Source organism: Carassius carassius, chromosome 5, assembly GCF_963082965.1.
Source record: "Carassius carassius chromosome 5, fCarCar2.1, whole genome shotgun sequence".
NCBI lineage: Eukaryota > Metazoa > Chordata > Actinopteri > Cypriniformes > Cyprinidae > Carassius > Carassius carassius.
The window spans coordinates 26,471,885-26,499,579 of NC_081759.1; the positions used below are offsets into that span (position 1 = coordinate 26,471,885).

Here is a 27,695-nt window from a genome sequence, read left to right on the forward strand (position 1 = left end):
CATAAAAACTATATATGCAACATTATTATCCAATATTATAATTCTACATTAAAATATGATCATACAGATGGATATAATAAACAGCACAGTATATACTGTACATAAAATGAGTATTCCAATCTACATTTATATCCATTTTCAAAAACTTGGATATAAATTGGCAAATGTGTGATGTGTTGCTGTATGTCTACCACTAGATGTCACTATGATAGTGCTTGAATTGTTGAATAAAGCTCAACGATTGTGTGGAATGCATATGTAGTCCTAACAGAGAACAGTCCTCTGTTAAAAATGTGACACGACGTATTACATGACATAAGATATTGAAGTGGGGGTATTGCTAGTGTTTTTCCTGCCATTCTTGTGTACAGGTGTTTTGGTGCAACAATGCTCACTGCTTGAGCTCCAACATGCTGCATAACATTGCAATCAGCGTTGGTAAAGTGAAAGGAAATAAAATGAAAAAAAAAAAAGTAAAATATCTGTATAAAATTATGGGTGAACCAAAAAAATAAATAAATAAAAAAAAGGTGAGAGTTGGGGGAACATTTGATGTGCCCATAATCGTTGATTCATTCACTATTCCCTGTATAGTCAATGACACATAGTCTACTGTACAATACAGACAATATGGATTATTTGTTAACTTTCATGAATAGGAGTACTATTTAGATAATTACATATACATATACTTTTTAGTTGTGCCCCACGATTGGTGGAATAGTCTCCTTTTCCTAGTGATGTTTGGTTTTCTTTAATCAGTCAAACCTTTCTGTTGCTTTTAATATTGAATAGGCCTCTGATTTTACTATTGGGTTGCATTTTATTAATGGCTAAATTTGTACAGACATTTGGAACCACATGTGTTGTCTACAAATGTGCTTTATACTAAAACATAATTTGTATATTTTTATATTTACGCCACCTTGACCATTCAATCTCGATTTAAGTTGTGGACCGTCCTGAATTTCGACGCTGTAGCTTTAAGGAGGGGGCGGGCCGCGCAGCGATGACGCAGGAATAATAATGAAAGGATGCTTGAAAATTCCTCCTAGAACTGCAGCGTGTGTGGTGACCAGACGAGCCGCCCGCTTCACACATCCTAACAAGAGTAATTACACAGGCAAGCGGAGAGTTAGACAGAGACCCAAAGAAGACTCCAAACAGGAGAAGAGAGAGCGGCTCTGGAGAGACCCACAACTCACTTATAAACAGAAAGAGTGGGATCTTGCCATACTAAGTTCAATTAAGGATACGTCTTAATTTATAAAACAAAATACTCGGGGGGCAAAAAAAAAAACTTTAAAAGCTTTGATTTTCTTCAAAGAGAGAAAAAAAATCATCAGTTGCTTCGTTCATTGGTGTTAAAGATGTCATGTTTCATGTCACTCTGTCTGTCCGTTTGGGTAGTGCTCATGATGCCTGGCAGGACAAGTGCACTGACTGACGACATCGACGTGATGGTCATGTTGCCTCACAACAACACATACCTGTTCTCTTACCAGAGAGTTTCTCCGGCTATTCAGTACGCGATAAAAACCCTCGGCAGTGCAGAGTTCGCTGGATTGAGATTCAATGTGCAGCATGTGAACTCCGCGTGCGGGATAGACGCTCTGTACGCGCTAGTGGACAAGCAGAAAGACGAGCGTCCCGACCTGGTCCTCGGTCCGGTGTGCGAGTACAGCGCCGCGTCGGTGGTCAGAGTGGCATCGCACTGGAACATCCCCGTGATCTCAGCAGGTGCTCTGGCCACCGGCTTCAGCTTCAAAACCCCCGAATACTCGCACATCACTAGAATCGCTCCAACTTACCTGAAGATGGCCGAGACGTTTCAGGCTATGTTCGGACGTTTCGGCTGGAGAACTGCATCTTTGATTTACGACGACGATAAAGACGAGAGAAACTGTTACTTTACGATAGAGGGGGTTTATACGGTGCTCTCGGAGTACTACAAAACCACAGATTACGCCGTGTTAAACTCGCAAGAGGACAGAGTAGATCCCGACGAGATCATCGCGTCCGTCTACGGGAGTGAAGGTACGTTACTCGTTTACTTGTCTATCATTAAGCAAACGCTCTATGGCAAGCCGTTTTAACCGTTATTCCTTAAAAAATGTTTATTTAAACATTTTTCATTTCATAGTATTTATGAATTTGACGTCATTATAGTAGTATAGTATAGTATTTAATACGTAACTGGCTACCTTTTCAGGATATGCCCTATTACTGTTACTTGTTATTGCCAATAAATTCCATTAAAATGGTGGTTTTGTTATCAACCATTCAATTCAGATTAGTGGCTATGTATTCCAATGATTTCTGGTACCTGTTTCAGTCTTATTAGTAGCTTATTCATTAGGTGCTACAGTAGTTGTGGTTTTTTTCTCTCTCTGTCTAGTTTTACTGACAATTACCTTTAGGAAATAAAACAGCTTGCCATAGATGCTAAAAGTGTATTAGAGCACTTGTTAAAAGAACAATTCCCTATAGAAGTTTCTTGCCAGAAGGTGATAGTTTGAGCAAGTGGAATGGATGGCATCTTGCTGGGTTTGAGCCCATCACATTTCATTTACCAGTCTAGATCACAAGTGGTAGCAATCCACATTAATCCTAAATAGATGAGATTACGTTCTTCCAAATAAAATCACAGATACAAGATAACACAGGATAACCATTTTTTTCTCATTGCAAATGAATATGATGTATTAGGAACATGGGAGTGGGGCATGGGCCTTGGGATCAGATGTGTCAAGAAGATCTGTATCATTTTAAGCAGCATTGCCGTTGACAGCGAAAAAAAAAACTAAATGTAGCCTACTGTGGAGAATACTGGTTACCAATAAAGAACAATTTAGGGCAAAAACACTTAAAATGTGGCTTAATTTTTTCTTATTGTTGTATAATTTTTTAATTTATGTCAATAAATAGCACATTTTAATTATTATTAAATTTTTAAAAGAAAAGAAAGTACGTACTGTATAACATGATTTAAAGGAAACGTTTCAGATTTATTGTCAGTAGATACTTTAGTACTTAAGCCTAAATGATGGGACTGTAGGGGCACTTAACTGACAACAAATTTGGAAAACACTGTAGAGGACATTAGCTTTATTTTTAATGTTTTTTTTTTCACCAGCAGTGACTCAACTCGGGCATTCTCAGGTCAAGAGGGTGGATTTGCAAAGTACTGCCCCTGTTCAACACATTTCCTTATGTTATTAATTCACGTTAAGTTTAGTTTTCTGCAAGGAGTGTTTGCATCAAATTATATTGCATTAAAGAGAACAGCAATCCTAATCCACAGCATGTTAAACTGCCAAAGATGTTGCATCTGACAAGAGCAATATAGAACATATACAACTAAGATATTTAGGGCTGTTTTCATCCTCTCCTGATCTCCTTGGGCTCCCTGTCTGTAAAGATAGACAAGAGGTCAGTTGCAGTCCATAAGAAAGCTTGTGGAAAAAATGATCAGAATTTTGACAGGCGGTCAACACTGAGCAAGAGCTGTTGGAATTTTGGGGAGCAAGTGTAGGGTTTAGCACTCCTAGTCTAGACATCCTCAAGCACTTTTTAAACAGCTTTTCTCATGGTGAGTAAAGTCATGCGCTGACTGCCTAGCTGTTTCTTAATAACCGGAGAGGCTACACCCTCCCTGGAGCGCACTGTTACTATTGGTGTTAGACACATTGTGGCGCTAAAATATATCCCTTCGGTCAAAACTATGAACTGTCTGCTGTTTCAGCCTGCTTTTAAACATCATATCTGTCTGCCCCAAATCTGTGCTGTTTCAGAAAGTCTGACTGTGCACCTCCTTACCGATCCTGTTTCATAAACAGTGCATTTCTTACATTCCTAGCAAGAATGTTGTCGATTCTAGAAAATATACAGATATGCTTCAATACAGGGGCCCTGCAGAGTCCCCTGTATCGCTTTACTAAGACAGTTGTGTGTGTCAGAATGAACATCTTGAGTTTCTTAAGACAAAGCCATTGCGTGAACGCTGGTCATTAATAATGGAATGTTCCACCAATTCTGCAAATGTCAGTATGGAATGAATGAAACGGGGTAGGAGGTTAATGCTTGTCTTGGGGCTGTTTTGACACTAACAATGCCAGGGTTACACCTCTCGAGGCTTTTTATAATTCTTTCCCTTTTCTATCAGTTAACAGCAGCTAAAGGTCCTCGACATGTTGCAGTTCCCCAACGGCAAGTATAAAAGTATAGAATGCTACTTGAATGATGACATTTATATTTCCTTTGATCTGCCCATCAAAGACCATGCAGAGATTTGAATGTGGAATCTCAGTGATGGGATGCATTTTTCAGGTCGCCACCCAAACACTCAGGAAAATTTGCCATCTGTTTCAAGCCTCTTCTGAAGCAAAACATTGAACTGCACAGGATCCACACCAAAGTGTAATTTCTCTGCAGATATATGAGTATTTTAGAAGAAATGCCACCATTTTTGTTGAAAGGTTATGGGGGCAGTGTCCACTCGAGCCATTTCTTTTTTTTTTTTTTTTGAGTTTGTAATTTGTTTAATCAAAATGTTATCATTGTATCTTCTTGTGAAATGTCAACAACTGATGGATAGCCACCGATACAGATTTTCTCCTAATTTTTAAAAGCTGATAAAAGCCAATTTATTGTGCTATCTTAACTATAGCTAGCGGCATTGTAATATTTGCATTACAGCCCACCAGCTGAAAACTTGTTACCTTTCAAACAGCAGCAGTTATTTTGAGGAGCCTATGATTAGTAATATTAGAATACAATTTATTAGAATTTGTCTGCTTCAAGAAGGGAACATCACATAAAAAATGACCAGATAGATGGCGTTGCACTGGTCATAAAAGTTTGTGTTTATATTACCATAAATTATAGACATAGCCACTGTATAAATTAGCATATTTTTTTTAATGCTAAATGCTGCAGACTGTTCCATGAGGTAGATTGCTGGTGTTAGAATTAGTATTCCAGGCATGGTAGACACTTTGTTGTTTTGTTTTCAGGGGCACATAGAAGGCTGCAGTGGTGTACATACTGTAGGAGTGAGTATTGATACAGCACAGATAGCAAAGTATCTTGGTATAAATTTAACTGATCAATTGTCACATTACAAATGTGTACATATTTATTTATTTTATTTTATTTTACAACAAATGGCTTACTTTATTAAGATGTCATTGTTCAGCGTTCATTGTTTGTCCCTGAAGTGGACAATTACACAAGCATGTAAGCAAGTTGATTTATGTGGCTGCTTATAATAACAGCATTCATCATTATCTACTCTCTCACACAGTTTCTCATAATCAGAAGCCAGTGGAAATTGCCAAATAGTTTTTCTTTGCCTGCAGTCATCTGTAGAGGACGTCATTGGGACATTCTCCAGCTCCTGTGACGCCTGATTTGATTCATTTGGCCATTGCGATGCCCTTGTTTTTGTTGTTGTCAGTCTTCGTTAAGCGGTTTTCAACCTGTTGCACGAGGCTGCTGCGTGTCTATTGGCACAGCTGTGGCGAATGAAATAAAATACAGATAACTTTAATGAAATGGCCCAGCCTGCACATGAGCGCTGATTTAAAAGTATACTTTAGTCTCTATCCATTTCAACTGAGAATACTGTCCCAAGAGCCGTTTAAGAGCACAACTTGTTCATATCACACATTTAAGCTAAGCTTTTAAAAACGGTGCACAGTGTGCACTACAGTCTCTGGACTCACCAACACAAGTATTTTATCGATCCATAGCAGATGAATCAATATCTGGCCATCTGTGATTTCAGAAAAAGCTTAGGATCATGATGCTTGAGTTGTACTACAACACACTGTGTTGTAGTACATATGAGTGAATATGTTGATAGAGTGTTTGCAGCTAGAAACTGTGACACTGTAACATGTGACATCAGACTTAACAAGCAGATAAGAATGACATACCTGGGTGTTGACACCTAACACATAAAATTCCAAGTTATGATCCAAGCCGAGGCTAAATGTCAGAAGATAAGGCACTTTAATGAGGATGGCATATGGTATTGCAGTGTTCTGACAGTGAATGACGAGAGCACAGAACCACAAACTGGCTTGTTGGAAACATGCATAGTGGTCCTCAGGGAGTGAATTTACTAAGCCAGAGATATGTCATTATAGCCCTGCTTATTTTGCATTCTGTGCCATGTTGCCAAAGTTGGACAGAGGGGCGAGACAGTAAACCCTTATACTCAGTAGCGATATAGCACGAGTTTGCACAGCGATATTATTTCCATGTGCACGTTCACACTATGCTTCTATACAGACCCCCAGGTGCATTAAATGCGGCGCAACCTACGGTAAGTGTGCCATGTGTTGCCTCTTTGCATTCCTCAGCTCATTTGTAACTAGTGTCAGTGGGAAAATCCAGATTTTTGAAATATTGCTGGCTGAAGCTTTACCCCATGGAATCAGTGGAGAGCCGACACAGGGCCTGTAGTGTACTGTGTGCTCTGTAATTAAAGGGTGCTATAGTGCAGGAATACTGAGGTGAAGTTTGTCCCACTCAGCTGAGGATATTTCAAGCAGCGCATTACACTGACTGAGCTGTGGGGAAAGTTCCAATCCTCTGAATCTTCCTATTTATGGGACATTTTGCGACTTTTTTTTTTTTTAATACCCTGTTTGCTTGCTTGTTTGTTTATTTATTTTTGACCTCCTTGCTCCATGGGAAAATATTTTGTACCTCAGACTGTGTTTCTGTTAGACCAGGTAAAAAAGAAGTTATTCTTTGCTACTTATGAGCTTGTGCTTACATAATTGAATCAATGCCACATGCTCTTGTAAAGCTGGCCAGTAGCATAAAGGTCATAATTAATTCTAAATTAACAGCACTGAGCATGTTCTCAGAATTGAGACCATCATAACTTAATGCGCATGTTGGATTTGTGGTCTGTAAAAATCTTATGAGAAAACAGTGCTTTATTTTGTCTGCCATACATAGAAATGGAAATTAACGATTCAATTCTTGTATATACAGTATTATCATACAAACAACCAAGTGGCTGATTTAGGTCTCAAAGTCCCTTTGAAGAATCTTGAAAAGCACAGCATTATTCAATCTGTTGAGGAAGTGAGGGCAGGACATATGAAGTTGTTCATTGATCTTCATCATCAGTGTTTATAATGGCAAGGATGTCTGACTGTTTGCTATGTTTGATCTCTTCCATTTTGTTTAAAACACAGCAATCTGAAGAATTTCAATAGGTTGATATGAATTGTTCTCTGTGCGTATGTGCGATATTGTGTCTCTGGACCAGAGCAACAACCAAGTGGCTGATTTAGGTCTCAAAGTCCCTTTGAAGTATCTTGAAAAGCACAGCATTATTCAATCTGTTGAGGAAGTCAGGGCAGGACATATGAAGTTGTTCATTCATCTTCATCATCAGTGTTTATAATGGCAAGGATGTCTGACTGTTTGCTATGTTTGATCTCTTCCATTTTGTTTAAAACACAGCAATCTGAAGAATTTCAATAGGTTGATATGAATTGTTTTCTGTGCGTATGTGCGATATTGTGTCTCTGGACCAGAGCACTGTGTGCGCAGTGCAGTGCCCTTATGGAAAGCACGTTTGAATTGCTTCATATAATGCTATAGGTGTCATTCACCACATATAACAATAATATGCATAATAAATATGCAACCAAATGACCAGCCTAAATTTGTTGTTTTGACTGACAAATAACATTCTGTTCTGTCTCTTTTTGCAGTGGTGATCATGTGTGCCAAGGCGGACACAGTACGAGATCTCATGCTGGCGGCCCATCGACGAAAATTAACCAGCGGCAGCCACATTTTCTTTAACATCGAGCTCTTCAACTCCTCTTCCTATGGTACAGCTCCACTAATGTACTAATGGTTGTTGTGCACTGATTACAGAGCTTATCTCTAATCCCAAAATGAGCCATAGTCAGACGAGATTGTTCTATAACCCTGTAGCACAATGAAGCTATATCTAAACTGAACTGCCAGAGAGGCCATGCTCTTCTGCTTGATAGAGATTACATTCAAGTGACAGTTGGCTCAACACGATAGTGCCTGGACATTGTCTAGTGTGCAGGTCCAGGATGTTCCACTGATGTTCTTGTGCATATCTAAAAGCCCCATTGTTTCAGCAAAAGTAACAAAGTAAATATTTCAGCCATTGTCATTGAAGTTTTATCAGCAGAAACAGGCAAGACATGCTTGTATAATTTCCTTATTTCAAGAGACTTTAAGTTTTCTTTGGCAAATCTAGCAATATGGTCATGTGAACATGAAATACAGTAAAAATACCACATTACTTTACAGGGGATGGATCCTGGAGGAGAGGAGACAAAAATGACAATGAGGCCAAGGCTGCCTACAGCTTTCTCAACACTGTAACGTTGCTTAGGTCCACCAAGCCAGAGTTTGAAAACTTCTCCACGGAAATGAAAAAGTCACTAAATCAATCGGAAATCCCTGTCTGTGAAGGCTGCAGTGCTGTACGTGAGTCTTTGAAACAAAATGACTTAATATAATGATAAAAATATATAATAGTGAATACTGTCATGTTCAAAAGCCAAATACTTTTCAGAATTTTACTGGATTTGGATTTTACAAGTCTAAATTCCTAAAAAACATTTTCTTCATCTTTTAGGGATGCACAATATATTGGTAGTGTATTGGTTATCAGCCATGTGCATCTGTTGATATTGGATATTTAATTATTCTATTTTTTAATTTAGATTATTCAACACCTAGTTAATTGCTAAATGTCTATATTCATTCAATAAAATAAATCTTTCGAAATTTTCTGTGATATTTGAAGTTTTACGAAAAGGAATATGAAAGAGATTCATTGAAAAAACTGTGAAAATGTTGGGGAATTTTCTTGACTATTTTCAAATACACCTTCATCATTGTGCCCTGTCAACAGTATACAGGCAAATCAGTCACTCAATCAATCAGTCCTAAGCCCCTTTCCTGCAATTCCCTCCATTTTGTGGCCTGCATTGTTCAAAGAGCAGCTGATTTATTTATTCACCCAGTTTAAAGACAAAATACAGTGCATTCACTTGAAGTGCTTTTGAATGGGGTGACTTGGCGTTCCATACAGGCCCCATATTTTGGTCTGGCTCTTTGTCCCCATCATGTCAGCTTCTATTGAAAAGCCGTCAAAGCTTTTCTAAGGAAGACAGCGGGAACTGTCTTTCTGAAACAAACAATTGTGGACGAATCGAAGTGCCAAGGTTAATAACCTCAGTGGGGGCCCTGCCACTTTTGACTGGCTCAATTGCTGTATCAACAGGAGCCACAAAAGACTTGAGCTAGACCTTTGCAGGGAACCACCAAAGAAAAGTATTCAGACAAAGCCCATTCTCGTTCCAAATATGAATGTCAAGACTTCAGTGTGCCGAGTACAATTATTTCATTGTACGAGTACACTTCCCAGAGAAGCAGAAGCCTTCTGGGACAAGCTAATGTGATGTTTCACAAACTTGGCCGTCTCCTTGTAGCTGCCGGTTGCATCTTGCTCATTTTTTTCTGACAGAGGTGTTCATGCTGAATTCATGAGCTGAATGAAGAATGCCCACTTTATTCATTAAGGAAGGTGATACATTTTTTGGAATTGGCTTACAGTGAGTGGTGTTCTTATAAGCATCCACACAGATTTTTAGCAATTCATACTAGCTGCCAGGAAATGCAGCCTTACTCATTTGGAAAGAGTCCCCCATATGCTGAACGTAAATCTGCAGGATAAATGACCTATCCACTGTTAACATTCTAGAAGGTCGATTCTACAGTATAATCCAGCTAAAAAAATAAGACCTTTAAAAGATTCATAAAATATGGATATTTAAAAAGTGCTGTTGTATATCCAAAGGCGCCATATATCCTTAGCGACTCTAAAATGACTGAGTCTGTGAAAAATGCTAAGCATTTTTATGCACTGATGACCAGTAGGTGGGTATATTGGATTACTACAGTCATTAGGAACATGTTTTAAGGTTTTAAGTTTTACAGTATAATGTATTTTGTGTTTTATGTGTTTGATTGGATTTATCCAAAGTTTCTTCTATATATTTTTCACTTGCAAAATACTCGCGGATGAAATGATCCTATCAACAGGCGACATTTTTCAGAATCAGTAACTGTTTTGAGCAGAGGTGTAGCACCAGGGCAGGCAAGGCAGGCAGTTGCCTGTGGGGCCCCCGACAGCCGACCATTTGAACAATCGCAAATGTCATTATTAATATAATGTGGAGCAATATATCTGAATCCCCTGTAGGGGGAACCCTCTCGCGTCAGGCTGGATGTGCTTGCTTTTTCCTCGTGATGCGTCAGCCCTCGTCTTCAAACTGGCACAGCGCTTAATCATGCATTTGCTAATTTAAGCATGAAGAGGACTTCTTCTGGCAGCCAGAAGTGGAAAAAAGCAAGAAGAGGGGGAAAAGAGGTAACATGCCAGCAATAAATGATGGCGATAAGATTGACTAAAGGATAATTATAATTATAAGAAAAAATATATGGTTTCGTTGTTAATTCCATCTTATTTTCGTTTAATTATTAAAACTAAATTTCACATTACCGCTAAAATATCTTAAGTCTGACGGACATAATGACTGTTTACAATCATTGGACAGACCGAAGGTTTTTTTTTTTTTTTTTCTCTCGATAGTTACTGCATCACCAGAGAGAATCGCAGAAGTAGAATACAGGTCGAGCTACCTTCTTAATGTCCTCAATAATAATAATATAGGCCTAGCTACAGCTAATCAGTCTTCTAGCTAGTTTAAAATGTTTCAGTTTTTGTTTTTACTTGCCCGACCAGACAAATAGCCTTATAAAAACATAAGTGACAAAAATAAATAAATAAATAATAACAAGCCAAGCATCGAAACCCGAGAAGGATTCTTCTAATTTTATTAGCCTACATTCACTGTAAATGGTGACTGATAATGGATATATTTCTGGTAACAAGGTAGCGCTGATGAGGCTCACGGTTTGTCTCAGAAGAATGTTTAAAAGAATGTTTAGTTACTCCTAACATGATATAGTTAAATAACATACCATGACAAGTAAGCTATTTTGCTGAATATTATATATATGCATTACGTGAAGTCTAGTTCGCGTGCGCATTAACAGTGTGCTCTTTCACTGCATGATTCAATCTATTAAAATACATTCAGAAAACGTATATATTTATACCACTTCATATAGTTAATAAATTTCACATGAAGAGTCTTCAAAAATTACCATGATTACAAATGTTGATTTTATTTTTATTTATTTTTTTGGATTTATTTTATTCGCTTAGGATATATGGCACCATAACAGTTCAATAAACTAGAAGTTAATTAAGAGACCCATATTGCCTGTGTTAACAGTATTTCAACAACAGAAATAATTCCAAACAAAGCCACAGCCACTGATCTGTAATAGAGATCAGTGGCCACAGGGCTAATTTGCTTCTCTGAGCAACACGACAGTGAATCAAACATTTAAATGATTCAGTTCAATCGCAATGACTCACTTATTAACATTATATTACTGGCGATTTTAATTTTACATTTAAAGTATCTTTTAATTATTTAAATAATTTCAAATATCAGTATTCAACCTTTTATGTTTAATATATCAAAACATTATTTATGCATTTGTAAAAATAGGCCTTTGTAAAGGTACATAAAATATGCAGATTTGTAAAAAGCTGACAGAACAATGAAGAAAATATTGCTTCAAAATACATTTTTACTGTAAATATGAAGACTGTACTGTATCTTCAAGATTGTATTTGTACAGTATTGTATCTTCTGCCATAAAGATGAAGATTGATATTTTGTTAAAGAATAAGCACTTTGTTTGAAAAAATAAACAATTTATGTTCTATTATATGTTTTAACTACTTTTTGTATGTAGTATATACAGTAAATACACACACACACACACACACACACACACACACACACACACACACACACACACACACACACACATATATATATAGATATATATAAAATAATAATCTTTTAGAAGGGCCTCATCTTTTAATTTTGCCTGGGGCCCCCATTTCATCTTGGTTCACCTCTGGTTTTGAGAAACATAATCTCTTCAAAAGAAGCAAAGTATGAATTGGGTCAGACTGACATTTATTATATCTTACTCAGTTATAGTTATCATCTGTTGGCCATCAGGTTTATTTTTTTACTTATTTTTCCTCTAAGTTCATCTCGCACTTTGCTGTGTGTCACTGCAGGTTATCAAGTTCCAGCATGACAAAACCACTGAGGTTAAATTAATCCCCAGATATTCTATTCGCACAGATTTAACATTTCTAAAATACCGATCTCCTCAGGTGTGTATTATCTAATCAAAGCTAAAGTTGAGTCAATTCAGGGTCAGGTTTATTTGTTCTAAGATATATGTATATATATCTGCCTGTACTTGAGCAGAAACGCTTCAAAGTTGAAGTTGGTTTATTCTTTCCTTTCCTTCTCAACCCTTATCTAGAACAAGATAGGCAGTCAACCGCTTTGCTGACCATTAAGAGCCCCAAAAAACATCTCACAGGATCTGAACACACTGTTGCCGAATGGCTAAACTAAGACAAACAAAGGAAGTCAGACTTATTACAGACAGTTTGTTCTGCCTCTATCATCTCGATTTGATCAACAATAAAGGATGTTGCTGTTTCAGAATAGACACCGTCACACACAAGTTTGACTGAACTTGCAGTAACAACCAATGAAATTCTCTCGTGGCAACATTTATCACATGGGGGCAGCTGTGGCCTAATGGTTAGAGAGTGCTGGCAGGAGTTGTAGGTGGAGGGAGTGAATGAACAGCGCTCTCTTCCACCCTCAATACCCATGGCTGAAGTGCCCTTGAGCAAGGCACTGAACCCCCAGTTGCTCTCCGACCCGGGCGCTGGATATAGCTGCCCACTGCTCTGGGTGTGTGTTCACTTCTCACTGCTGTGTGTGTGCACTTGGATGGGTTAAATACAGAGCACCGATTCTGAGTATGGGTTTGGGTTACCATATTCGGCAAATGTCACAACTTTCACTTTTCATTTCTCTTTCAAACAATTCATTGTAAATAATGCTCCAAGAAATTTTGTTCAGAAAGAAAGAGGAGTTAAAGGAAACTAAAACCTGAAACAATATCTAATATGAGGAAATTTTGTTTGCAATCAATCAATCAATATACATATGTCCCAATGGCAAAAACATATATAAAATTTTGTATACAATTTTATTCAATTTCATATAATAATATAATATAATTATATATAATATCATATTCTATATAATATTGCTGCTCTCAACCTTTCCTGAAGATGATACTCCTCTAGTCCTCTTCCTCCTCACTCTTAACCTCAACATGGTCCCTTGACATATCACTTACCCCTCCACATGTCATCTTTCAACATAACCTACGCTCACTCTCAACCTCCTGGCTATCTGCTATGGTTTCATCTTCGCTTCCTTCCCTTAAATTGTTAGCATCTTTTTATGCTATCAGTGCTACTGATACTTTATGCTCCACTCTTACATCTTGTTTAGACACTGTTTGCCCCTTGTCTTCCAGGCCAGCCCATACCACCCCTTCTGCCCCTTGGTTATCTGATGTTCTACGCGAACATCGTTCTAAGCTTAGAGTTGCTGAAAGGCTGTGGCACAAATCCAAAAATACTCCTGACCTTAATGTGTATCAGTCACTCCGCTCTTCCTTCTCTGCTAATGTTTTAACTCTCGCATGCCTTTTAAAATATTTTCCTCCCTCCTTTGTCCTCCTCCTCCCCCTCTTGCATCAACTCTAATAGCTGACGACTTTGCCACACTTTTCATTAATAAAATTAAAAACATCAGTGTACAATTTTCCACACCACAATCTGTCAAGCACATCTCACCGGCAAACATACACTCATTCACATCCTTCTCTTCACTCTCTGAGGCAGAAATCTCCAAACTCATCCTTTCTAATCATCCTACTACTTGTCTGCTTGATCCTATTCCATCTCATCTCCTTCAAGCCATTTCTCCTGCAGTTGTACCTGCACTCACTTACATCATTAACATATCCCTCCACACTAGTGTTTTTCCCTCAACATTCAGACAGGGTCGTATAACACCATTACTTAAGAAACCCTCCCTCAACCCATCTCTTTTAGAGAGCTACAGACCAGTTTCCCTTCTTTCCTTTATTGCAAAAACACTTGAAAGAGCTGTATTCAACCAAGTCTCTGCCTTTCTCACACAGAACAACCTCCTTGACAGCAACCAATCTGGCTTAAGAAGTGGACATTCAACTGAGACTGCCTCGCTCTCAGTTGTTGAAGCCCCAAGACTGGCAAGAGCAGAATCAAAATACTTATCTTGCTTGATCTGTCCACTGCTTTTGACACGGTTAACCACCAGATCCTCCTGCCAACCCTACTGGCAAAGGGCATCTCAGGAACTGTACTCCAGTTTGAGTATTACCTATCAGATAGGTCCTTCAAAGTATTTTGGAGAGGTGAGGTGTCCAAATCGCAACATCTAACTACTGGGGTACCTCAGGGCTCAGTTCTTGGACCACTTCTCTTCTCTGTCTACATGGCATCAATAGGTTTTGTCATTCAGAAACATGGCTTTTCATACCACTGCTATACTGATGACACTCAGCTCTACCTCTCATTCCATCCTGATGATCCGACGGTAGCTGCTCATATCTCAGCTTGTCTTACAGACATTTCTTGCTGGATGAAGGACCATCACCTTCAAGACAAGATCTGACTTCACCTTCAAGACAGAACTGCTTGTGATTCCAGCAAACCCATTGTTTCATCACAATTTCATCATCCAGTTAGGCACATCAACTATAAATCCTTCTAGAAGCTTGTGTTCTGCAAGTGAACGTCACTTGATTGTGCCATCCCAAAGAAGCACAAAGTCACTTTTACGGACTTTTAAATTGCCCAACTCAATCCGAGCAGCTGAGTCCTTAGCCATCTTCAAGAATCGGCTTAAAACACATATCTTCCATCTTTATTTGACCCTCTAACTTTAGCACTCACTATTCTAATTCTATCCTTACACAAAAATCTAACTAGCTTTCTAATCTTTTTGTATTCTATCTGTTTTCTTTTCATTTATTTTACAATTAACAAAAGCAAAAAAAAAAAACCTGCATTTAAGCTAACTGAGACTTGTTATAGCACTGTTTTGTTGATTTTGCTATTTTGTTGCTTTCATTGTCCTCATTTGTAAGTTGCCATAAAAAGTATTCAGACCCCTTCATTCTTTTCACATTTTGTTATGTTGCTGCCTTATGTCGAACTGCTTTAAATTACCTCACCCCCCCCCCCCACACACACATCAATCTCCAATCCATACACCATAATGACAAAGCAAAAGACTGGTTTTTAAACTTTTTGCAAATTTATTGAACACAAAATTGACAGAAATTAAATGATTCTGTTGCATAAGTTTTCATACACTTATCTGGAAAAGTCATATTGCTTGTAGATGTTAATACACTTCGTGTGATGTTAACCTGTGACAAATTCAAGTGATAATTTAGAAAGGCACATACCTCTCAGTAAAAGGTCTAACAGCTGAAAATGCATATCCGAGCAAAAACCAAGCCTTGAGTTAAAAAAAACTGCCTGTAGAGCTCAGAAACTGGATTGCATCAAGCCACACATTTGGGGAAGAGTTCACTGAAGGGTCACAGAAGCATATAGTCTCCGTTACTCTTAATGGAAGAAGTTTGAAGGTCTGATGAACCTTAATTCTAAGCATAATTTTTAAAGAAAACCAGCTCTACTTATCACCTGCAGAGTAGCATCCCAAAAGTAAAATGTTATGGTAACAGCCGCATGCTGTGGGGCTGTTTTTCTGCAGCAGGGACTGAGGGACTTATCAGAGTAGAAGAAACGCTCAGTGCACTAAAATATAGAGATAGTCTTAATAAAACCCAGTCCAGAGCATTCAGAAACTTCAGACTGGGCAAAAGGTTCACCTTCCAACAGGGCAATGACCCTACGCACTCAGCAAGAGTGGCTTATAGACAACTCTGTGAATGTCCTTGAGTGGCCCAGCCACAGCCTGGGATTGAACCAAGTCAAACATTTCTGGAGAAACCTGAAAATGTGCATCTGCCCCCAACTAACCTGACAGAGCTTGAGAGGTGAAGAGGTGAGGAGAAGAATGACAGATAATTGCCAAATGCTGACGAGCAATGCTTGTCGCACCATACCTAAAAAGACTTGAGGCTTTAAATGTTCTTCAGCTAAGTACTGAGTTAAGGGTATGAATATTTATGCAATGTATTTATTATTATTTTTTTATGTCATTATGGTTTATGGAGTGTAGATTAATATGGAAAAACATATATAATAATTTAACACGTAATAATTTAAAGCAGTTTAACATAAGGCAGCAACATAACAAAACAAGAAAAATATAATAATAGTTAATAAGCAGTGCAGTATAGTTTAATTCTAGTATAGAATATGATCTGTGTTTCTGATAAGGTTTTCTTACCAAGTCATCATATATGGCTCAGCCATTGCAACTGGACTTTGATTCTCATCGTTTGAAGAGGTTTTACCACTCATTTGAAAGGCTTTATTATTATGTATGGTTTTGAGTGGTCTTTAATAAATCAGAAAAAGTTATATTGCAGCGATTGAATTCTAAATGACTAGAAGTGCTCCATGTATAAAATGGAAGATATCTGAACATTTGATTGGCTTTCATTTTCTTGTTGCATTCCATTTTGAGGAAATAGGTGCAGAAATAAAAAATATAGAAATAAATAGAAAAAAGTATGAAATAAACATTATACAACAGTGGGTCATTTGTCCATTTATTTTTCATATTTGTTTCTCCATAGATGGCATCTTAAAGGTCTGTTCTGACTTTTCTGTCATTACAGTATAGCTGGTAGTGACAGTAGGACAGCACTGGGTAATTTTTCACCGGGGTGAGGAAACTGACATGCGGTTGCACCTTTTCATGCCAGAGCCTGAAGTTAATCAGCCCAAATAAACAGAAACAGGCTTATTGGTAAAAACAGTGTGTCCAGTGAGCCCTGAGGATGAGTTACATTCTCTCTAATGATGCAGGGCTTGTTTTGGGTTAATCACTGCAGTTGGGCCAACTATGTATTAGTGCTGTTTTTTAATAATAAAAAAATGTAATCAAATAAGAAAAACTTACAGTGTATTTATTTATTTTTGGTACTACATAAGAAATGACTTTATCATTTAAAGGTGCTGCAAACTGTGATGTAAACCACAGATCGCAATGTGGTTGATGGGCCTCTAGACCTCTCCTTTAACCTCTTAGTTAAAATAATAGAAATTTAATAAAAATCTCCTCTATATCCCTTTCATATCACATTCTTGAACTGAGATGGCATCAGTTTTACACAAACTGTTACCAATAGTGCCTGAACTTAAATATCAGCAAGATTTGTTTCGCAATGAGAAAGCATGACTTTTTTCTTTTTTGCATGAGGAATGTTCAGTCCGATACATTGTGCTGCTGAATTGCAAGCTGTGCTCTGTATGAAAACACGGCAGGGTTTGTTATGATCTGAATGCTTGGAGATTTCACCTCTGTTCACGCTTCCAAAAATGAATATGTATATAAACAGTCATATGACTATATCAGCTTTTCCTGCTGTTTCACTCTTATTAGGCAGTTGAAGGTGAATGTAAATATACAGTAATCTTGGCAGCTGGTTATTGAATCTCCCCCGGGCTGCAGACTGACTAAGCCCCAGGTTTTACTATTGTTTGCCTTGGGCTGTACACATGCAGCATACGGCTCTCCGGCAGGAACAGACCATTAATCCCTATCATAACATGAGCATCTATTAGTACGTGCTTTTCTGTATTCATGGTGCCTGGGTAGCCTGTATTAGTTGCTTAACATTTCGTTGAACAACACAGTGCTGTTTATGAATCCTCTCCATCTTATTCACTTTTGATGCCAGAAAACACTGCATGCAGCTGTTCATTCATTTGCAGTTTAACTGAAGTATAATATTGATAGATAAGCTGCCTCTGGATTCTCTTACAATAACCTTCCTTTAATTTATTTCAATTTGTTTGTTTAAACAGAAAGAAAAGCTATGGAGGTCCAAATATATGGGAAATAAATAAATATATAAAATGATAATAATAAATGAAGAAATGTGACAAATAAATGTATTCTGTAAAAATAAATAATACATGCATAAATAAATGAATAAAGCAAATGTATTTACATTTTTGTTAATTGTTTTAAATCACAAAATGTATTATATTGGTTTACTTATAATTATTTATTCTTTTATGAAGAATATGATTTTATATTTAAATAATAAATAAATGAAACATTTACATAAACTTATAACCCCCCCCCCTCTTTTTTACATTGCAGGTCAATATGTTTATGGAGGGGTTCCATGATGCTTTGATTCTCTATGCAATTGCCTTGCGTGAGGTGAAGAGCAACGGTCTGACAAAAAAGAATGGACTGCAAATCACCCACAGCATGTGGAACAGAACATTTGAAGGTAATTCCCCAAAAATTGCTGCCCCCCCCCCCCCCCCCCGCCCATTACTTAATATTTTGAGTTCAAGCCACTGAAGTGCTATGGACATTGGTCTGTGCCAGACAATATTTACATATTATAAAAGACATTGATCAGCAGCTGTAGTTCTGAAATGCAAATATATAGCGTGAGGGTTGACAGGTTCAATTTTTTGTTAAAGTTCATAAAGTTAGAAAGTAAACAGTGGCAACAAACTCATCAGTAATCTGAAACCTCCTAATTAGCAAGTCTGGATGATGCACCATCCAGACGGTAGAATAGGGTAATTACATGATAAAATTAGTCAGGCTGATTTTACATCTGTGCATCTTGATTGTGTTCACTTCATAACGGAGAGAGCTCTATTTATGAAAGTTTGGGTACAGAAATATCTTGTTTAAAGGAAACAAATGTATTTAAAAAGCAACAGTTTTATACACGAGACTTTAGGAGTACCTGCACCATTCTGAACAATTGGTGTCTGCCCGTCAATCACAAGAGTGCATGCTGTTAGGAAAAGAAAGATTCAAAAACTTTGCACAGTTGTTACATGACAGTGTTCGGCTTCAGTGCAGCGCTGCAACCTTTGATGCTATGGGAGTAGTTCTACATACAGTATAATATTATAATCAACACTTTTCACAACTAGTTAATCTTGTCAGCTATTTTAGTAAAAACACAGTAAAAGCTCCACAGGTAATGCTCATTTCATATGCAAAGATTTTAGCCAATCACAGCAGTGGGCATTTAAATTGAAGTCTGAGGCCCCGTTTACACTAGTGCGCTTTCGTTTTAAAACGGCGTTTTAGAATGAAAACGATCCTCGTCAACACTGGCGAGTCCTTCTGCTGCCTTTCATAAACGATCTCCGTTAACACTACACAACCTAAAACGCATGTCACGTGATCATTCTTGCAGGTACAGCCATAGATATGAATAGGTACGCAGAGCAAATGTGGGCAGCCAAACCATCGTTTTCAAAAGTCTCAGTTTTGTTCCGTTTACACTGAAACGCAGCCCAGGAGTTTTCAAACTAAAGCGGGGTCTGCAGTGTTTTCAAAAGTCAAAAGTAGTGTAAACGATAAGCGTAACCGTAGCAAAAGTTATGTGTTTTAAAACAAAAACGCACTAGTGTAAATGGGGCCTAAGAGCAGACACACCCCTTCCAACAGAACATTCAAATCAGAGGGCTACATTCAGGGTAGAAAATTAACATTTATATCTAAATTATGACAATTTGTAAAAAAAAAATAAAATAAATAAAAACATACTAAGATTATAAGTGCACTTGAGGAAATAAGAAAAAAAATCATTTTCATGATCCCTTTAAATTATACTTTACACTCTTAGATTATTATTAATAATAATGCATATTTTGTGCAAAAAGAACACTGGAATCCTAACACTGACCAAGTCCTACTTTATTCCCTTCATTATTCACCACATTTGATTCCCATTACTGTAGTTGTGAAAAGAGAGCTCTCCAGTATTCTTGCCACTGTAATTCATTAAACTTCCCTTACAAAATAAGTGCTCAGACATGTCTGCGGCCCAGACCCGTCTCAATGACCACAGCAAGACAACTAAACGTGAAATAACAATGTTTTGCTCGGCCAGAATCATCAGGAACAGGGTCATGTTTTCCTGTTCAATGAAATAATATTTTAAAAATCTCAAGAATTCAGGAACACAGATGTACAGATGAAATTACCATTTCTGAGGTCAAAGCCAACAAAAACGGCAGGAGGCAGATGAGATTTCCTTTTGTATTGCCCACCCGGAATTTGTCGACTCTTGCTGGTGTTTTCCTTGGAATGTTTGACTCTACAAACTAATTAATTTTCCCATTCCTCACATTCCATTATACAGGCATTGCTGGCCAGGTGTCTCTGGATGCCAAAGGTGACCGGAATGGAGATTTCTCTGTCGTTAGGATGACAGACCCAGAGGCAGGAACGCACGAGGTATGTGTGCATAATCATCTCTGCTTTATTTTACACACACACACACACACACACACACACACACACACACACACACACACACGCACGCACGCACACACACACACACACAAAAATCAGGACAATAACTGAAATTCAGACATTTGAAATTTAGCTGTAGGATTTTGTTATGAAATGCTAAGTAATCACCATGATAAATGTTTGTTTATGCATTCAGACTGTCATGAGCTACTTTGGCACCAATGGAAGTTTCCAGATAATGCCGGGCTTTAAGAGGGAATGGTTCTCCTTGCGAACAGCACCAGAGCCTCCACATCCAAAACACAGTGACCCATCATGTAAATTACCTCTGCTGCTTTAAGTCTGACACTTGTTTTTTTTGTAAATGCACGATTAAGTCAAAATTAAGACAACAGATGGCAAAGAAAAAAGATTTTTTTATTATTTCATATAATCGTATTATTAGTAAAGGGATAGTTCATCTAAAAATGAAAATTCCTCACCCGCCTGTCATTCCAAGCACGTAAGTCCTTCATTCATCCGAACACAAATTGAGATACTTTTGATGAAATCTGAGAGCTCTGACCCTCCATAGATAGCATGTTCCTAGGCACAGAAATGTAGCAAGGACATTGTTAAAATAAATGACCAGTGGATCAACCGTAATTTTACGAAGCTGCGTTTGTGTGCAAAGAAAACAAAATAACTTTATTCAACAATTCGTTTGCTCCAAATCACGTATTCCGGCATTATCGAGAGTAACACAACGCGTGCTTTCCTCTTTTCCTCCTCTCCGTAAACAAGACGCATCGAATGTGTGTTTCTATGTCAGCAGCACCATATGCAATTTTACGAAGCTACGAGAATACTTATTTATTCCAACATTATTGAAAGTACCTTTGCGTGTAAATTACACATGCATGTGGTGCTGCTGATGTAGAAGACAGATGCGCTGTGTCTTGTTTATGTGCAGAGGAAAGCATGCGTTGTGTTACTCTCGATAATGGCGGAATACATGACTTGGAGAAGAATTGTTATTTTGTTTTCTTTGCGCACAAACTATATTTTCATAGTTTCTTAAAATTACGGTTGAACCACTGATGTCACATGGACAATTTTAATGAGGTCCTTACTACATTTCTGGGCTTAGGAACATTTCAGTTGCGTTGCTGTCTATGGAGGGTCAGAGAGCTCTCGGATTTGATCAAAAATAATCTTAATTTGTGTTCCAAAGATGAATGAAGGTTTTATGGGTTTAGAACGACATGAAGGTGAGTAATTAATGACAGAATTAAAATTTTTGGGTGAACTATCCCTTTAATTATAATTCTTATATTACTATTACTTACAATAGTAATAATAGCACCTTCTAAAAGACCCCGTTTGAAAACCTCTACTCTATAGTAGGTGAACTTCGCTAAATTATATAGATGTGCTGCTTTCTTTACATATGGTTTCATTTTCTTTCCTAAGCAGGTGGACTAGGTGTATCGGCAGTGACTGGGATAATAGTAGGAGGAATTCTGGGAACAGCTCTCCTTTTGGCATTCTACTTCTTTAGGTAAATTCCGAAAACAGTCATTTTTTTCATGAAACAGCCTAATGTATCAATTGAATTTTAATGATAAGAAGTGTCTGGCATTTAAATGTCAGTTTTATTGTTTGAGAATTAATAGAACATTCTTATTGCTGCTCATACAATATCATCTACATTCATGATATTCTTCTTTGTTGTTCCCCAGGAAAAATTACAGGATAACCATTGAACGGAGAACACCGCGAGAAGAGTGCGATATCGGAAAACACCGTCAGTTGCGGGAAGACTCCATTAGATCCAACTTCTCAGCAGCGTAGTCTGTAGTCGTAAGTCGACTGCTGGGGTGTTCGAATTCAGGGAAGGTGCATCTCAAATGAGTCTGTGAGCTCATCAAACACCATCCCAGGAACCCAGAAATATTTATAGACATGCTGTAGTGTTTTTTCCTTGTAAATGTCTCTTGCTCTTCAATTCGTAAACTCAGGAAAGTTGAATTATTGGATGAGAAGTGCTCGCAAGGCTTCTTGAATCTCTAAAGAAAAAGGGTCTTTTTTATTTAGCTACAGACCTTTTTCTCCCTGCCAAACACATCTTGAGGAGAACTCTGTAGAAGCCTGTCAGTTTTGTAGAAAATGGTCAGCTGACTTGAGTCTGGGTCAGCTGCTGTGTCGATGGGGAGAAGCGGTTATGAGATATTGAGGACGTAAGAGTGATACTCAGAACCTAAGCTTACTTTAAACTCAACACTCTCACTCATGTTTCCTTCCTCTTCTTCCTTTAGAGAATGTCCAGTAGAACACACTGATAAACATCCATTCTTTCTTCTTTGTAGACTTTGTCAAGAGGCACTGATGAATACAAAACTGATGTGAACTTTAAAAATGATGTTCCTCTCTGTCAACATTTATCAGCAAGCCTTGATGCATCAAGTCTGGCTTCATGCTGAAACACTGAACTGCTTTATTTATTATGTTAAATTCCGATTTTCTACAAGTGATTTCATTCATAGGTTTTAGTCCCACTAATTCTAATAATCCAATTTAATTTCAGCTCTATTGATTTACACTGCTATGTACAGTATCATACACGCTGCTGGGTGCCTCATGACCAAATGTTGTCCGACTGGCCTTCACAGTAATGGCTTCAAGATTCGATTGATAAAACCCCACTTAAAAAATGTCCATTCATGTCAAGATGTTTGAAAAAACGTAAATACATAAATCCCTACTATAGGGTCCACCATTAGCTTTTTATGTCAGTTGTCTTGTACAGCTTGCTTATTGTTAAACATCACACTTTATGAATGCTAGATAGAGATTTAAAAAAAAAGATGATACACTTAAATCATGGCTGATATTTCCTCATTCATCGTCCTGCACTTTGTTGCATCCGAGAGGCTGAAATTCAGAGGCAAGCAATTTCCTTGGTTTAAAAAGATAGGAGATTGTCAGGAAGTTACATAATAGCTGTAGAAATACATAAAAAATGATTTATACACAACACAAGCCGGTCTACCTTTCAACAACAGATTTTGAAAAGCTATGTTCAATTTATATTGCACATGTACATTTTTGAACTTTGTCTTTAGATTGTCTTTGTTAGGAGGTGGTTATCAATAATCTGTCAGTTTAATAACATATAAACTATATTTTTAACATTTGTGATGCTTCAGTAATGATGATGATGTCACATTTAAAACCATCTGTATGGTTTGTGCATCAAAAAATAATCTAGGGTTTTATTCAGGCTTGGTATGATGGCAATTGTATACTGATGTAAGTAAATGTATCGACATACGATGTGATGTTATTTATTGATATTTTTGTAGAGGTTTCATTTTTCTTAGTGTTGATTTTAACATTGTTTCTTGTGTGAAATATACAGAATCCTTTTTGTAAACAGTATATCTGCCTTGTCAGAGCAAATTTTACCTGTTAAGTATATTTACAAGGCTTTGTAAACACTCAGAAGAATTGTAACTTATTTAGATTGATACATATTGACCAATTAAAAGGAAAATTTATGAAATTAAATAGTCTATCTGTTTTAACCACTTGTGGCTGAGTAGGCCGACCTTAAGAGCAGCACATCTTGCTCTTGTAATGTAGCTTCTAAACTACAGAAACATCAGTATGGATGTGTTTTCAGTGAGCTGGTGTCCATTCAGTGGGCCAGTAGACTGTCATAGCTGTGGTCTGAAATTCCTCATAGATCTCCAAGAGGGTGTGCGCAACTGATCCCAGACTGCAGAGACACTATGTGAACACAGGTCATGTAGCCAAAGCAAACCCAACTCACTTCCTTTGCTGCTCATCACAACAGGTGTCTCTCACACAAAAATTTTTTCCACTACTAGTCCATCCATACAACCCCTCCAGAACACATTTTAATGCTGAGGGATAGTTCACTCAAAAATGAAAAATCTGTCATTCAGTGTTGGGAAGGTTACTTTGGAAATGTAATGGGTTACAGATTACAGGTTAACCTATTTAAAATGTAACAAGTAGTGTAACCACTTCAATTACTTTATTAAAGTAATGTAACTGATTACTTTTCTAAATTTCGAATGAATGTTTTCAACATATAAACATTTAAAGCAGGCAGGGTTAACCTTATATCAGCACTCAACACTGATAACTGTCAGACTTACAAAATCCTTCATCACTTGAATTAAGTTTATAATAATTAAATTTTAAATTAAGGACATCACGACATCAGACTTTCGCAGCTCTTTTTACTCTGAGATCATTATGAGGTTAAGTACAGTTTTAAAATCATAACAACATATAGTAATAGCTATGAAACTTTGTTTTTGGAATCAAATCTCAAATCAGAAGTAATTACAGTTGTAATAATTTGTAATTAAATAACCTTATTCTGTTGCTCCGAACAACGCTGAACCTCATGTCGTTCCAAATCTCTTTTCATCTGTGGAAACCCAAAAGATGCATTTCTTTTTTTGGGTGAACTATCCCTTTAAAGTCCTCCTAAATGTTTAACATGCCAGACACTCTTCAAATTACCATCAAAATTATGAACCAACATCTTAAAGTCATGACGCTGAATGCCTAGTTCAAACGCACTTCAAACACAGCTGATACAAAGTCATTCTTTGACCTCACATCTGGCAGTGGAAACAATTCCTTGAATTCTTAATTCCTTGAATAATCAGAAGACTACAGACTATGAAGCAGAACCTGTTGACTAAGAAATGCATTTAAACAGAAGAAAATGTACCTGTTTGTATGCATGCACACTACAGAACTGCTAATGCAACATGCTTTCCTTTTCCACATCTTGTTACATGGTCCTAGTCATCTCACAAACAAACCAGATCTATTTTCAGCACACAAATGGATTTTTCATTTTTTTTTTTCAGAATCGCAAAGGGTTCCTGTAATCTGGAAGTGTTTTCAGGTGGAAATCATTATTCAGTGCCTCAGCCATTAAAGATGTTGTAGTAGGAGGGATACTTAAAAGTAATAGTTCACCCAAAAATTATTATTTGCTGAAACTGTACTCAACTACAGGCCATTCAAGATGTAGATGAGTTTGTTGCTTTGAAATGTACATTCATTTCTCACCAATATATCCTCTGCAGTGAATGGGTGCCGTCGGAATGAGAGTTCAAAAACATCGCAGTAATCCTAATGACTCCAGTTGATTAATTAACTTCCTGTGACGTGAAAAGCATTGTTTGTATGATACAAATCCATCAAGGCATCCATAATACATAATACTTGTAAACTGTGCTTTATTTGTGTAAATATCTCTCCTGATTCAGATGCAATGAATTCATTAGTGCAATATTTTAGGTTTGAAGTTAAAAATGCCTTGATCGATTTGTTTATTACAAACACGCATCTTTTCATTAATTGTTAGACTGGAGTCGTATGGATTACTTGTGGATTATTGTGATTTGAACTCTCATTCTGATGGCACCCATTCTTACATTCTTCTAACTTGCTCACCAGTGTGCAGATGATCCAGTGGTGAGCAAGTTATGTAAACTCATCTACATCTTGGGTGGCCAGAAGATGAGTAAATTTTTAGCAAATTTTCATTTTGGGGTGAACTATTCCTTTAAATATCAGAACAATGACCATTCGTAGTGATTTAATTCAATTTTTAGATTTGTAGTGAGATGATCTAAAATGCCTGTGAAATCCAAGAAGAAGAAATCCAGCCGTTATCATAAACACTCATCACAAATGTTGTTGCTTGGCTGGTACAGGTTTTGCTGGTTTATTGAAACAATCACCTGAGCAGCAAAATTAGTTACTGGTAAAACTATGATATAATTAAATATTTGCTATTTATATTGGGCTTGCAAATCTGTTTTTCACAATGAATGTCTACTTTTGAATCAAGAGTAAGATGCTTTTTGTAGGCAGATGGTGTAGTTACAGCATTTGCCAGCAGAGGCTAACTAGACCGTTCTAACTTGCCAAACTGTGACCCAACTGTGAAATCTAAAAATTGTTTTTAAAACCCAAACCTGACATGGCTTTTAAATATGGCATGTCGAGATATATTATCGCTTTTAGTATGTATGTAAAACCTGACATAGTTGTAAGTAGCTGTTATAATAGTTTGTGATCTTTAGCGCTACCCACTCATATTGTTTTTAATATTCGATACCCAAGCCAGATCCAGAACAAACATTTTTTCATTCCTTAAAATGCACTGCGCTCTCTCGTGAAATCCTAACAGTTATTTTGTGAAATACCACAAAAGCTTGAAATAAAAGTTCCAATAAATGAATGCAACAAAGTTTCTTTAATGCCTATATTATTGAACTTGCTTGAAAAATACAGCTCAAGAAAGTGTCCAATTTGTACTCTTGAGTTAAAAAGCACTTTTAGATAAAGTTCAAGAAATGAAAATTCTGAAAACACAATGCCATTTTTAAACGGTGTTATCTTAGTTTTAATGTGGATCTTAATGCACAGCTGAAAAAAACATGCACCATAGTTGACACTGTTGTTTTAAAAAATGATTTATGTAATAAATTGTAATAAAATAACTGTAATAATAATACATTTAATCTATAAAAATAATAATTAAATAATAAGCCTTCTCTACTGCTCATAAAAGTACGCTTAAAATGACAACCGCATGCAAATTTACCGGACTAGAAATTCCAGATTCAGATTTGTGGATCCGTTTAGTTTTTACCTTTGGCTGAATATTTGATTATCATAGTGCAAGATCTGCAAGTAATAACTTTCACAAAAAGATTTTAAAGAACTCTAATTTGACGGCTTCAATGCAATAAGGTTTTTTGTGAACCCTGTTCCAGAAGGTACTGCATCTTTACAGGTTCACCAAGCATTAACAAAGCACAGGCTCTTTCCTGCAACCGCAATGCTACGTAAATGATTAAAAGATGATGCCATGGCATATATTCCTGAATTATATTCCTGACATTAACTTGTTGATTGACTTGTTGTTGAGCCTCAACGCAGAAGAAACGCTTTATAAACGCATTTACATAACATTTTATCAGAGTAACAAACTTCAGCACTCAACGGAACGCTCTCCCTTATTGCACAATTGCATGTGATGTTGGATAAACATTATTATCCAGGCGGGATGTTGTGAGGGATGCTTTCATTAAATTGACTCAG

General features: G+C 37.2%; 1 protein-coding gene across 2 annotated transcripts; it reads left to right on the forward strand.

Moving 5' to 3' along the window:
• Positions 1-1,309: 1,309 nt before the first annotated feature.
• LOC132141094 (atrial natriuretic peptide receptor 3-like) lies at positions 1,310-24,098 on the forward strand. 2 transcript variants are annotated; one of them, XM_059550323.1, is made up of 8 exons: positions 1,310-2,037; positions 7,743-7,865; positions 8,323-8,498; positions 18,414-18,549; positions 20,437-20,531; positions 20,746-20,866; positions 22,002-22,089; positions 22,271-24,098. In XM_059550323.1, the coding sequence occupies exons 1-8, from the start codon at positions 1,371-1,373 to the stop codon at positions 22,380-22,382; spliced, it is 1,518 nt and encodes a 505-aa protein (XP_059406306.1). In that variant the 5' UTR covers positions 1,310-1,370; the 3' UTR covers positions 22,383-24,098. The 2 variants fall into 2 exon arrangements, with proteins under 2 accessions (XP_059406306.1, XP_059406307.1); XM_059550324.1 differs by having other exon boundaries at positions 22,005-22,089.
• Positions 24,099-27,695: the final 3,597 nt, after the last annotated feature.

Bases quoted from the DNA above. Each gene is read 5' to 3' on its own strand.
- LOC132141094 (XM_059550323.1), top strand. From the start codon at position 1,371: ATGTCATGTTTCATGTCACTCTGTCTGTCCGTTTGGGTAGTGCTCATG. The intron at 2,038-7,742 runs GTACGTTACTCG...CTCTTTTTGCAG, and splicing joins GTCCGTCTACGGGAGTGAAG to TGGTGATCATGTGTGCCAAG. The intron at 22,090-22,270 runs GTAAATTCCGAA...GTTGTTCCCCAG, and splicing joins TTGGCATTCTACTTCTTTAG to GAAAAATTACAGGATAACCA.